Source organism: Phodopus roborovskii, unplaced genomic scaffold, assembly GCF_943737965.1.
Source record: "Phodopus roborovskii unplaced genomic scaffold, PHOROB, whole genome shotgun sequence".
NCBI classification, from domain to species: domain Eukaryota; kingdom Metazoa; phylum Chordata; class Mammalia; order Rodentia; family Cricetidae; genus Phodopus; species Phodopus roborovskii.
Window position 1 is genome coordinate 71,005 of NW_026125184.1, and position 13,405 is coordinate 84,409.

Below are 13,405 nucleotides of genomic sequence, written 5' to 3' on the forward strand. Positions count from 1 at the left end.
TTCTGCTTTTAGGGACTCTTGTGATTATTCTGGACCAGCTAGTAACCCAGCACAATCTCCCCATCCAGGTCCCTTTGCTGTGTCAGTCACATATCCACGGGTTCTTGGTATGAGGGTACAGCCGTCTTTGAGGATATCCTTTACCTACCATGTCTGACAGGTTCAGTTGCAGAGGAGAATAAGGCTTCACTTAGCAAATGGCTGAATGTATATCCAAGACGCCCAGCAGGCAGCCATGACCATTGCTGCAAGAGAACCTCAGGGTTGCTGGGGAGACAAGGGAGGCAGGAACCCAGATTCTGAAGTGAATTTGAAACCATGTTTGTTAGAAGATATGGGAAGAAAGACTGAGAAGATGGCTTAGTGTGTAAGAGGGCTTGCTGTGCAAGCATGAGGACCAGAGTTCAAATCCCACACACCCACATAAAAGCCAGGTAAAGTCTCACACATGCATAGAAGTATGCACACACATATGTGTATCAACCATGTACATATACACCACACACATAAAGTTTAAATTTTAAACAATAGAATGTGTGGGAGAATGGGAGGAGAAACAGGAAACTGGGATTGGTATGTAAAGTAAGATTGTTGTTAATTTAAATGAAAATTTAGAAAAAGAATATATAAACCTTAAAACAGAAAAGAAGATACAAAAAGACTTTTGAACCAAGGAACAAGGTGCATAGGAATAAATGAGATGCCAGTTAGAAACAACAGACTCACTTCAGTCTACCAACTAGTCTACCTCTTTCTTTTAGATGGACTTACTGGTCTACCTCTTTCTTCTAGGTGAGTTTACTAATGCAAACTTGATGTTGCCCTGGCTCTAGTACAATTACTAGCTTTGTAACCTTGGACATGCTTTTTGTCACTTATCTCTGTGAAATGGGAATGGAATTCCTACCAACTAGTCCATGGAGTTCCGAGTAATAAATAAAATGAGACCTTTATTTTAAAAAAAAAATTTTTTTTTGAGGAGACAAAGATGGGGGAGTGGGTAGTAGCGTTAAGAGCCACCCCCACTAATCATATCAGTTACCGTGGGCAGCACAGGAAGAATAAAAACCTCACACAAACGGCAATGCTTCTTGGCACTAACTAGCCTGGAATTTCAGAGCCAAGAGGAGCCCTGCTGCTTCAGGAGACCATGTGGCATTTTGTGAGCCACAGACCTAGCAGGACACCTTCTCCAGCCAACAGCAGATCTGGGGCATGTCCAAGTCAGAGCAGAGAGAACCACAAAGCTCTGCCCTTACTCTGTCTCTGGCCTGTCAAGTTCTTCTGGTCCCTTCCCTGTCTTCTACATACCTCTCTCGGCCTTCTCTCTGATCTGCCTAGAGCCTTGAGAATTTTTCTTTCTCATTCTTCTAAACCAGGGTGGATTCCAAAGCAAGCACCATCTCCTGGCCTGCCTTAGCCTCTTCTAGCCTTGTCTCCTTGGAGTTCACAGGTGCCTGAGAGGAGAGGCTTGGTGTAGTGGTGGCCTGTCCTGGAGTTTCTCCATGCTGTCCTCACTCCTCCAGAGGCAGGGGGAATCAAAGACGTCTCACTAAGGCTGCCAGCACACCCTCATCTTAAAACACACTTGGGCTCCTTCAGGAAAACTGATCAGCAGAAATAGTTGCCAGTTCTCAGCTGAGGCATGGAAGGCCTATAATTGGCGTTTGGGGGGAGCCCACTACCTACCTCCCAAACAAATACATGGAGACTAATCCGGGCATAAATGGGTTCACCAAGCTAAATTGTCTTTGAGTATGGGGGAAAAAATGAAGCAGATTCAGCACATTTTGAGGCTTGACAATGTTGCTGGAATGACTACACAGCATCCCAAGGTACTGATTTTGAAGGAATGCCTTTCATTTAAACAGAAGGATTTCGGTAAATCGAGTTATGTGATTGACTTTGTAACTTTAGTTTACATGCTGTCATTTATTTGTGTATAAATTGGTTTTCTTTTGCCTTGTTGAAAATTACCACAATGTATAATTTTAAGTATTTTTTTCTTGTTATGTGTATGTGGTGGTGTTGTATTATAAAATTTTCCTGGGGAGAGACTACACACACATCTACTCACCCCAGACAGGGATCCCACCACAGTACAGATAGCACCAAAGTCCAATTTGGTGAACCAAGGAGTTTATTGAGGTTACTTACATGAATATGGGTGAGGGGTCACTTACAGGAGCAGAAACGACTCAAAGACAGCTGCAACACCAAAGCTCATCCATAGCATGGGTGACAGCTCACAAAGCTGGGAACCTGGAGCGCACTGCACAGCCTGCAGGCAGCTCCACAGGTGGGACAGTGTCCTTTCCAAGTGACTCAGTTGATCTAAACCTCTTCCGGGAAGCTCAGCTGGTTTCTGCTTCTTCCAGGCAGATGGCCTGGGCTGAGTGTTCTTTTCAGTTTGGCTTATCCCAGGGGGACTCTCATGTAATCTTTATTGCTTACTCTGTTGGGGAGAGGCCTAGTGAATCTGGTCAGTTTCAGAGACTTCTTGAAGCTGGTTTTAATTGTTTACCTTCATGCTTAAGGAGCTTCCTTGCAGTTCTTCCCCAGAACACTCCTGTACATGTGGCTTATCCTTGGAGCCTTCATGAATGACTCTCTGTCATCAGGCCACACAGCAGAGCCTGTGGAAGCATGTTCCTCAGATCCAGGAGAGATGCATTTGGTTCTGTGTCAACCAGCAGTTAAGCAGAACTAGAAAGGGAAGGGGTGATATATTGGGGACTTGGTTGGAAAGAAGACATAAACAGAGGAAAAGAGGCTGAGGAGGAGGTAACAAAGAGGATGGTCCAGCGGCACTTGAACAAAAAGAGAAGCTGAAACACCCAGAAACTGACCTGCAGACAAGACACCTATGAGCAGTTAGCAAGACTTGGCTAGGGTCCAGCAGGATTTGGGGAGGATGGAAACTTCCAGACTTATGTTAAGTGGGATGGAGAAGAGAGGCCAGGGGAGTGGCAGACATGGGCTGCTGGAAGGTGAATGTGTAGCACTAATGTGAACCTGGACCAAGCGAGCAGAGAAAGTGTTGTAAATGCAGTTTATCTTTTTCTTTCTTTCTTTCTTTCTTTCTTTCTTTCTTTCTTTCTTTCTTTTTTTTTTTTTTTTTTTTTTTTTTTTGCAGCTTTGGAGACTGGTGCCTGATCTCTCTCTTGAGAAGCACACGACTATTGTTGATGGCTGAACACTCTAATCTCTCTGCCCACAATGGGACTCTGGACTTTCTGCTCCTTCCCTGGGGCCCTGGCCACTTTGCCCAGTGTCCAGGCATCCCAGGAATTTCCCTGCTGTTCCAGGGAGGATGTTTCATGCTGCAAGGTTTTGCAAAATAGAGGTTTATCAGAATCCTATTGCACCAGAGGAAAATGTTCCAGGCTCCTTGACGTTTACAGTGTGTAACTGATTTTATCGGAGGAATGTTGTTTGGAGTGGAATGGCCTTCTCCAATGGGTAGAGGAGAAACGGAAGGTCACTTGAGGATCCACCCCCAAGCTCTGCAAGTTGGTACTCAGCATTGCTGTACATAAGGCTTGGGACCATGGCCAAACCATGAGCAACCCTTCCTCCCTGGAGAAGGTCCCAGCCAGTTTCCAGAGGGACTGGGTGTTTACATTCTCACCTTGGCTCTGAAGGGCGAAAGCTCTAAGCCTAGCACTGATCTGCAAGAAACAGCAGGGAAAGTCTCTCTAGCCATAGCTTAACTCTGTCTGGACAAAAGCAGACCATTCCTGACATTCCAGAAAGGGGACAATAAGGCTTCTCCTTGGGATTAAAAATACAGAAGGGGGTTTATTCCTTCAGTTCTTCGGTCAGAATCCCCAAGGCCCTCTATTTCCTGGAACTCTGAGCAAAACAGCATAGAAGCAGCATGTGTTCCATGAGAGGCTGGGGTTCTGCCTCTTCTCATTCAGTTCCTTGGAGGTTGGGTCAGCTCTGCAGCTGGCCTGCAGTGGGCCTTTTGAACAGTAGATCTTTGGACAGAGGAAGGTGTCAAAAGGCATGCAGAGACTCAGCCTGGGATGGGAAGGGAGGGGTAGACAAGAGAGGCCAGAAGTCTTTGTCCCTAGTGGGAGGGAAGGAAGGCTCTTTGTGGTGGGTAGCATTGAGCTGCCTCAAGAACAGCTGCTGACCAGCTGGGGAACAAATTGGGTAACCACTGAGTAGCAGGACACTCTTCCATGACCCCACCACTCCAGTCTGATCCCTGACAAGTCTAAGTCATGTCATTACAACAACTATTTTTAGATTGGACAGAATAGTATCCCTTGTGTTCTAACTCCTAGAATATGTGAATGTGATCTTACTTGAAAATAGTTTTTGTTGATGTAATCAAGTTAAAAAAGACCCACTGCCCAGGTCCTCAAAAGAAGGCCATATTGCATAGAGAGGGAAGTTGCCCATGTCATGCCAGAGGCACAGACTGCAAACCAAGGATTGCTAGGAAGAGGAGAGAATGGCTCCTGCCTTATGCCTGTCAGTTAGAATTGTGTTAGAGGACAGATTGCTGTCCTAAGAGCCCCCACATTGGTGGTACCTTGGTAGGAAACCAGCTGTGTGTCTACACAGGCTCACACCCCTCCAGAAACACTTGAGTTCTTTCATCTCACGGATAGCCTCATCTCCTGCCTTACTTGGAGATTCAGACCCTTGGCTGGATGCTGCTCTCCTGCTCCATCCTCCCTTCCAGTTGTTGCATCAGCTGCAGTCGGCATCCCTTCCTACATCTTCTCCTGCACACTCTGCCTTGCCATCACCACCTCTTCTCCTGCACCGTTATCCTTCTCCCTTCCAAGTAGATTCCTTCCCTGCCCAAATTGTGCACCAAAAACAGCACAGCTCCCTCAGTCCTCACCCCTGGAGTTGCAGGTCTAACTTGCTCTGTCCACTGAATCCAACCCTCTTGAGACATTCTCTCAGCCAGCTGGGTGTCACCTCTCACTCTTCTGCATGCCTACCATGTGGCTTCTGTTTCAGTCACTATTCTTGTTATGATCCCTGGTCACAAATATTGCCAAAGCCATGGATTCTTACTTGACCTTCTTTGGGGTCATACACTGTTGACCACACCCTCCTTCCCTTGACTCTGATGACACTACCACCACCCACTCAACAAAACCACACCCCTCTACCCCTGCTCTCCTACACCCTCTCCACGGGTCCTTTCCAGTCTCATTTCTGGCAGGGCCTTCTCTCTGGGGCATGTCATAGGGGGCCGTCTAGAGCTCATGTTTGGGGCTCTTTGACTACAGTTGTCTTTTCCCTAGGTGAGCTTATCTCTACTTAGATTGAGACCTTGGACTTGGACTTCTCTCAGTTCCAAGTCCGCAGGCTCAGAGGCATACCTGATACTGCCACATGGACATCTAAGACCAAATGCTCAAAACCCAATCAGTGGTCTCAACATCTAAGACCTACTACTTATCCATTGCCCTCTCTTCCTTGTGAATGGTACCAACACCTGTCCAACCATACAAGCCAGAGACTCAGGACGCCTTGGTCAACATTGCTTGTGGAGTTTTACTTCCTATGACCTCTCAAATGCATAGCAACCTTGGGACTCTCTGCTGCCACTCTTGTCTGAGAACTGTCATTTCCTCACTTGAATTCCGAAGTCTACATACCAGCTCTCATTTCTGGATCATCCCTCCCATCACTGAATGGTGATGCCCAATTGTACATCATGTCACCCTTACCCTTCTCCATCCACTGGCTCTGAGCTAGAATCTGGTAGTGACTTCCTAATCTCTTAAAGCAGGTTCTTTTATGTGCTGCTGGACATCCCTGGGTTTGGGCCGGGTCACATCCCTGCTCCTCTTCATTTGCTGGGCTCCAGCCATCCTGGATTTCTTCTCTCACTCTTTTCACTTTTTTTAAATTCTTATTTTAGGTAATTGTGTATCTCACCTGCATTTATGTCTGTGCATCACAGCCATGAAGTGCCTGTGAGGCCAGAAGAGGGCGTCAGATCTTCTGGAACTGGAGTTACAGACAGTTTGAACTGCCAGGTGGATGATGGGAACTGAACCCAGGTCCTCTGGAAGAGCAGTCAGTGCTCTTAATTTCTGAGCCATTTCTCCAGCTCCTGGTTTGCTTTTTTCTTTTACACTTACCTTATTCCAAGTCTTCCTACCTTCAGGCTCATACATATTCTTCCAACTCTCTTTGGATCTGTCTAACAACCTAGATCTGCTAGGTCATAGCTCAACCTCATTTTACAGGGAGATGGCATGATCTCCCCAAGTGGTCTCCTTCGGGGCCCTCCCATAGACCCAGGTTTATAGTGATGTTCTTTTGATGGCTGTCTCCTTCAAACCCTTAAGTTCTGCATCCAGAGACCTGTCCCACCCCCAGCACAGAGCCAGGCACAGGGTAGTCCCAGCAGAAATACTTACTGAATGACTAAATGAAAGAAGACATTGTGTTGAGTTCTATTGGTAAAAGATGAGTAAAGTGCAGAAGTTCCAAGAAAGCAGCTCATAAATTGAGTGGGAGGAGAGACAAACAGATGGGAGGACAAATAAACAAGACCCAGGATGGCTTAGCATGAGAAACTGGCCAGCCTTCCAGTGTTGCCTAAGGTTAGCGCCTACTCCAGGCTAAGCTCAGTTTGGGTGTCTGTTGACCAGCTTGCCAACCTTTGGAACCCCAAGTCACCAGAATCTTGGCATCCTGGGAATGGTCTGTCATGCAGTCACCACTGGGTCCCAGCCACGGCAATGCTGACCCATACTGACACTATGCTCAGGAGCAGAGTGGGCACACTTGAGAGGCCCTGCAGGTAAGAGCGTTGTGTGGAGAGCATGGTGGTGTTCAGAAGACCCCATCATATCCTTAGACCAGCCCTAGGGAAGCATTGAAAGGTAATAGGTTGCTTCTCGATGAACAACTGGGGACACGGAAGTCAATAGCAATCACTTGACTTGGCTGAGGGGATGGGAACAGCTTAGGGACAGAGAACTTGGAGAAAACCTAAGGTCTGACCAATGGACAGAGGGCATGCTGCTCTGGAGCCTGTCCTGCTTATCCATTTTGGAGCATCTTTCGCAACTATAGAATGTTCAAGTAGCTAAGCTGCTGAGATACCTGATTCACTCCCCTTTTTGTACACAGAAGGAAACTTTTCTGCTGCCTTCCCTTCCATGTACCCGCTTCCATGTGGTAGACACTGTTAGCAATCTACCCAGACCCCTCCTCTCCTCTTTGCCTCTGTGTCTAGGCTAGATTCCCCAGCTTCCTTCCCAGCTGGGTGAAGCCCATTGTCGTGTTCTCCCTAGTGGAGTAAGAGGAAGTGGGGCATGCCCCCTCCCAGGCCTGGCTCCTCAGAGTTTCTCCTGCTTACCTCAATGTTCTTTTCACCTCTGGCTCATGGGAACACTGAATCCCAAAGCAGAGTTGGAAGCCATGGATTGTAGAATGGCGATTGCACATCCCTAAAAGACTTCGAGAAAGAGCCACCTGGTAGACCTCACATCAGTGTGAAAGGCTTTTAGGTGAACATGAATGAAACATCATGGGGTTACACTACCGAGTGAGGGAGTCCTATTTGTTACTGCAAACCAAGGCGTGAATGCTTCTGTAAACTCTTTGACTCCATGTAGTGTCCAGAGATAGAGGCACCGGATTCCTGCTGTCTTCCCTGGCAGCCACATGGTGTGCCCTCATACCTCCTTCCGCAGCCCTAGCCCATAGTTCCCTCGGATTTGGCCTGAGATGTTTCATTCTGGATCAATAAACAGACTCCCAACACTGAACTACATCTGTGAAGCCATCTTCTTATACTCCTGGCTCCAGAGAGACACTCTTCTAAGTCATCTGAGATGATGGGGACTCTTGTTGTCACAAAAGGCAGCGACTAGAAGGATTGCTGGTGGCATTCTTCAGATACCTGCCTGCCAGGAAGGGCCAATTCCCTTGGTGTAGAGCTTTGGTTATATACCTGAGTCAACACTAACCTCCAGGCTTCTCTAGTCCCTAGCAACAGGTCCCTGTTATGAATATCAAAGCCCGCCCCCCACACTAGCCTTCTGGCCCTGCTCACCTCCCCCTCCACCATGCTCTCCTCCCACCCTGCAGCTTCCTGTCCTTGGCGAGCTTTTCCCACTCTTGCTTCTCTCCCTGATCTTCTTTCCCACTTCCCCCCTCTGCTCCCAAGGCCAGTGTTCTCTTCCTTCACCCCTGCATCCCCGAGAGGCAGCCATGGCTGCTTTGGACTCCCCGAATACCTCTGGTTATTCTTTCTTTCACATGTACAATACACCTTTCTTTCAGCTGCACCCACAGAATGGTCCGGTTTGGTGGCTCGACTGTGCCCCCACTTCTCAGGCCTCAGGCACCTGTTTCAACAGCTTTGCCCCTGTACCTTAAAGCATGGGGGACAGGACACTTCTTAGCAATCATCTAGGACAATCTGTTTTATAGATGAAGTATGGCACAGGTTAGCTGAACAGTGGTAAAAATCAGGAAAAGAAGCAGTTTCTAAGACCAGGCTGACTACTGTTTGCAAGTTTCTGTCCTCAGGGTGGAGATGAAAAAGTTCTAGGACCCATCTACATGGTGGTCAACCTTTGCAGGTTTCTCCCATGTCTCCCCTTTATCCACTGGCTAAGCTGGCAGTTACTCTGAATGTTCATTGACTTAGATGGTAGAGAGATTTGAGAGATAAACCTGATGCTTAGGGGAGAGGCAGGTGGCAGGTACAATGCCCTGGGTCTTTGGCAGGAAAGGGAAGATTCCCAAGTGAGTTAGTTGTCTGAATGCACTCGAGAAGCCTGGACAGTCTTTTAACCCCTTAAACCCCTTAAACCTGCCTGCCTGCCTGAAAGGGTGACTTGGTCTTTGCCTAGTCTTCCTTTCTGTTGAAGGGAGGGAGCTGCAGTGACCGGAGCCCCTGAGGACAGTGTACTGGCCTGTTGGAGCTTGTCTAGCTGGGCCTGGGCTGCTGCCTTTTAACAAGAGCTGTGCCCAGAGATGTTGAGTTCGGTCCATGCTTGAACTGACTGACTGACTGACTGACTGACTGATTGATTGAGAGGTCTGAACACTTCATGAAACTTAGGTTTCTTTTGTGGCTCATGTGTATAAGGCAAGCTCGTTTATATGGAGCATCCTTTGTTTTCTGCCAAATGACTCACTTGTACTGAGTCACCAGAAATGGGTCTAGGCCCATCTGCAGCCGCTCTGGACATTATGATCTGCTAGGTTCCCTGGAGGTGGGTCATGGAGGCAGGGAAATGGGGAAAGAGACATGCCCATTTTCCTGTGCATTTGGTAAACAGACAAAGGACCCCAGAGCATCCTAAGGGAGCTGTGGTTTTCATTTTGGTTGAGACATTGAATTATTGACAACTCCAAACATGGTCATTCAGTGAGAAACCCTTTAATTGGTGGGTTCTTCTACAGACTTAAGCAAGTTGTTCCCCCCATTTTAAGCTGCCCTTTGGCAAAAATTGGGTCCCAAATTTTGGACATTGTATCATTTGTCTTCTGGGGGCAAATACACACACAGAACTCTACTTACCAAGCAAATTTATTGACACCCAGTCCTGGAACATCTTCCCTAAAGGTTTCATTTTAACTTCAGTCTAAGCTGTGTAACATTTTTAAGTTGCAAATTGCTGTCTTTTTCCTAGCTATGTGTTTGCCCTTCCCCCAGCTTCAGTTCACAGTTTTCTTTTCCCTGTGGCCTGTTTGAGTGTCCCAGCAGCGACATCTCCACAGAACTCTGGTGTAAGCCAAAGACAGTAACAACATGGGAAGGGAATCAGGCTTATGAACCCTAAAGAAGATGAGGGTTCCCTCCTCAGCACCTAATGTGGCTGACACAAGCTTATCACTAGCACTGGGGACCCAAAAAGGCAGAAGTGGGTAGGGCCTCTTCAGATCTTTAAGGGCAATGCTGGTGGGCGCATGGTGCCCAGCAGGGCCAAAGCTCCACTTCTCTGTTCTCTGAACGCATGCTGTATACTCACCTGGTATCAATTACATTGCCAGGACCTACTTTTCACAGACCTACTGTGTGGCCAAGGAGCTGCGAAAGTGGCCCCACCTCCTACCCGATTCCATTCCTCTAAAATCCAAAGCGATGCTCCAGGGCGTGGGCCCATAACAAAAGTTGTGCAGGGGCTCCATGAGCTCACCCGGGGGTTCCATGCGCTCACCCGGGGGACCCAGGCCGCCCCCGCCTTCTTCCTGCCCTCTCCCCGCCCCGTGGCCCCCGCGCGGGCGGGTGATGTCAACCGAGGAGGAGCCGCCCGCCCCGCGACCCGCCCGGGTTGATTGGCGTGTGTGGTGGCGCCGGGGCCGCCTCTGCCCTCCCGCGGCTCACACAACTTTTGCGGCTGGGAGAGCGCTCGTACCCCGCTCCTCTCGCCACCGCCCTCCGCCCGGCATGTGAGCGCGGGCGGCCGCCGCCACCATGGCCTCGCCGCGCGCCCCGCGGTGGCCACCACCGCCGCCGCCGCTGCTGCTGCTGCTGCTACTGCTGCTGCTGCCACCGCCCGCCACCCCCAGGGCGCGGGGCCCCCTTCTCTTCCCGGCCAACCGCGCTCTCCTCCCGGCCGCGGGGCCGCCTTCGCCGCCTGGCCTCGGACACACGGCCCCCGGGCCCGGCGTCACCACCCGGCGGGGACGTTCTGGTCGGGTCCCCAGAGGCGTGAGAGCGGGTGAGTGAGAGCCACTAGCGTGGGGCAGGGGGCGTGGGCGCTCCGGGGATAACCCACCGGAGTGTGGCTCCGTGGACCCCTGCGGGTGGAACTGTGAGAGTGTCCGGGAGGGAGAGATGCTGTCCCTGGCCACTGGACTAAGGTGTACTCATGCATTTGTCACGAGCTTTGGAAGAAAACTCTCTCATGGGATAGCCCACAGCCATGTCCCTTTTACAAACAAAACAAAAAGACCCCCAAAGTTCCTCTCGCACCTCGCGGGGTGGCAACTTCTGGCTACTGTCCTTCGGTTCCACCCTTTTCTCCCTGGATAGATGGAGAACTGGTCTCTCCAGGTCCAGAGCCTGACTTTCCAGTATAAGTAAATAACGGATTTCGGAGTTTGAAAGGCTTCTAGCACTTAAGATATGGTAAAGGACAAAGGGTGCACTTTAAAACAAAACCTAGTCAACCTTAAGAGCGGGGGGGGGGGGGTACTTGGAGTGGGGGTGGGGGGCTGAGAGATTGAACTCCTATAAGACACTAGGGACTGTCCCCAGCCCTTCCCTCCCCAGCCAGCTGCTCTGCAGGCAGGCACTGCTTGTCTTGTCACAGAATGGGAGCCCAGCTCCTGTCCCTGCTCTCTTTGTTTCTAGTTCCTTTTTTCTGGTGAAAGAAAATGTCATGGCCTGGGTGGGATTCTAAAGTAATGCCCTTATAACCTCGGCAGTGTCCTGTCTTTGGATCTCAGTTTACCCATCTGTGAAATGGAAGGACCCAGTTCCTCCTAGCCTTCTGGTGATGATGTGACAAAATGAAAGTGAAAATAATAGAAAGTGCTGGGAACAGTGTCTAGGTACTGTTAGCGTTTCAACTTCCCACGGGAGGTGCAGGACACACGCTGGGCTCTGTTGTTGCTACAGGGCTGGGATTGGCAAGATTTTGTCCACTTTTCAGTACCCTTGTCTATTTTACATGTTTCACAAACTTTCCTCCAACTTGGTCATCCTTGGAACATAGAGATATTTCCTAGAATTGAGTAAGAGTTTTCTACCCTCATAAAATCTCAAGTGCAAGTTCAGTGGTACTCTTGCCTTCTCAGACTGCCTAGTCCTTGTGAACTTCTGGGTCACTGGCTCAAGACAGGGAAACTGAGGCACTGTGAGCCAAAGACGGGGAGCAGCTCTGAAGGGCCATTCAGACGTGTGCTGTGCAGCCCCCTGTTTAATTGACTTCCAGAGAAAAGAATTAAGAGCTTAGAAGACATTTGCTGGCTTTCTCAGTGTAGAAAAGTAACTGGCAGATCCTGTAGGGCATTTTGTAGAATGTTCTAGATACAGTGGTATGTAGAGAACTGATAACTCAGAGGGCCACTCATGAACCCAAGGCCGGTGTCAGTAGCTAGTGCTCAGGCTGAGGGCTCCATCTGGTGAGGGTGCTGTCTTGGGAGGTCCAGCTTGAGGAGGCTGACACAGGACTCTCCTTCCTAAGGCAGGAATCTCCCTGGCTCACGTGCAGGTGAGTATAGCAAAGGGGCTCTAGTGGCAACTGAATGGGGGGAAATAAGGTAAGAACTGAGGCTTTAAAGAGCCATGCTTTCATGCTTCCCTTGTTGCCATGGCCTTGGCTTTGCAGCCTTCTCTGTTTGTTTCGGGGATGAGCAAGATAGAGGCTTCAGGGAGAGGAGGAACCTAGAGAGGAACTGGAATAATCCAGATTTTCCTGAGGAGGTCTCCTGATCTCCTGGTGCCCCAGTAGACCATTGTCCATGTGATGCCCACCCTCTGTTGTCCTAAGCCCAACCTGGGTCAGGGATGTTTGAAGAGTAAGATTAGAAGAGGTGAAATCCATGACCCGTTGAAAACTGCTAAAAGTTATCAGTGTGGCTGAGGATCCAGGCATGGCTTCGGTCTGGTTTCTACTAATGCCTCAAACAATGTCACTTTGGAGAAAAAGGAAACAACAAGCAAACAAAAACAACACAGTGGCAATCCATTACTGATTCGGTGAGCCAGCTTTTTACAGCAACGTCTGAAGATTTTTCCGAATGGGCACCACACGCCACTCTGTAAGAAGACTAAGCAAGATCTCACATCTGCAGAAATTCTGGAGTCCTCCACAGACATCCAGCCTCCCTGGTACTGGGACAGATGTCATCCATGCTCCGTGTCCACTCGGTTTGTGGGGAGGTGGGGGTTCCTTTTGGCCTTGAGTCACACAAATAATGCACTTAATCTCATAGTGGGGGAAACTGCCCTGAGCTGCTTCTGGGGTGCTGGTGACCAGTGCCTGGCCATCGTGGTCTGGGCTTCCAAATATAATTATTTCCCTGTGAGCAGCAGGGACTAGAGATTTTTTTTTTTTTTTTTTTTTTTTTTTTTTTTTTACTTCCTAGTGGGTCACTCTAGCTCTTCTCTTCCCACAGAGTTCAAGGTTCTCACGGCTGGGTGGCTGTGTTTGCATTCCATTTGTGGGCTGTTTGACTATGTGACTCTGTCCTCCAAGGAGAGCAGCCCCCCCCCCCCGTTTGGATAGCTATTGTTTGCCTTTCGTGCCCACCTGTCACCCTGTTCTGCTGTGTTTGTTGCTTCAGCCATCAGTGAAAGGGGGCTGAGAGCTAGATGTTTCCTTTCTGTCTCTGTTCCTGTGACCTATGCCCGAGCGCCACAGCTCTGAGCCTAGTCCTGTGTCTGACTTTGCAGTCCACAGGCCATGCTCTTGTGAGATCTGCTGATGGTGGAGGAGGCAGGAAG

At 49.2% G+C, this 13,405-nt stretch overlaps 1 protein-coding gene across 1 annotated transcript in view; it reads left to right on the forward strand.

Annotated features, from left to right (window-relative positions):
* The first annotated feature begins 10,328 nt into the window (after positions 1–10,328).
* The window catches only part of LOC127226652 (protein HEG homolog 1-like), a 52,746-nt gene continuing 49,669 nt past the window's right edge, over positions 10,329–13,405 (forward strand). Inside the window, 1 exon segment of the mRNA XM_051190719.1 lies at positions 10,329–10,673. Coding sequence (XP_051046676.1) covers positions 10,427–10,673 — 247 coding nt within the window. The 5' untranslated portion in view covers positions 10,329–10,426.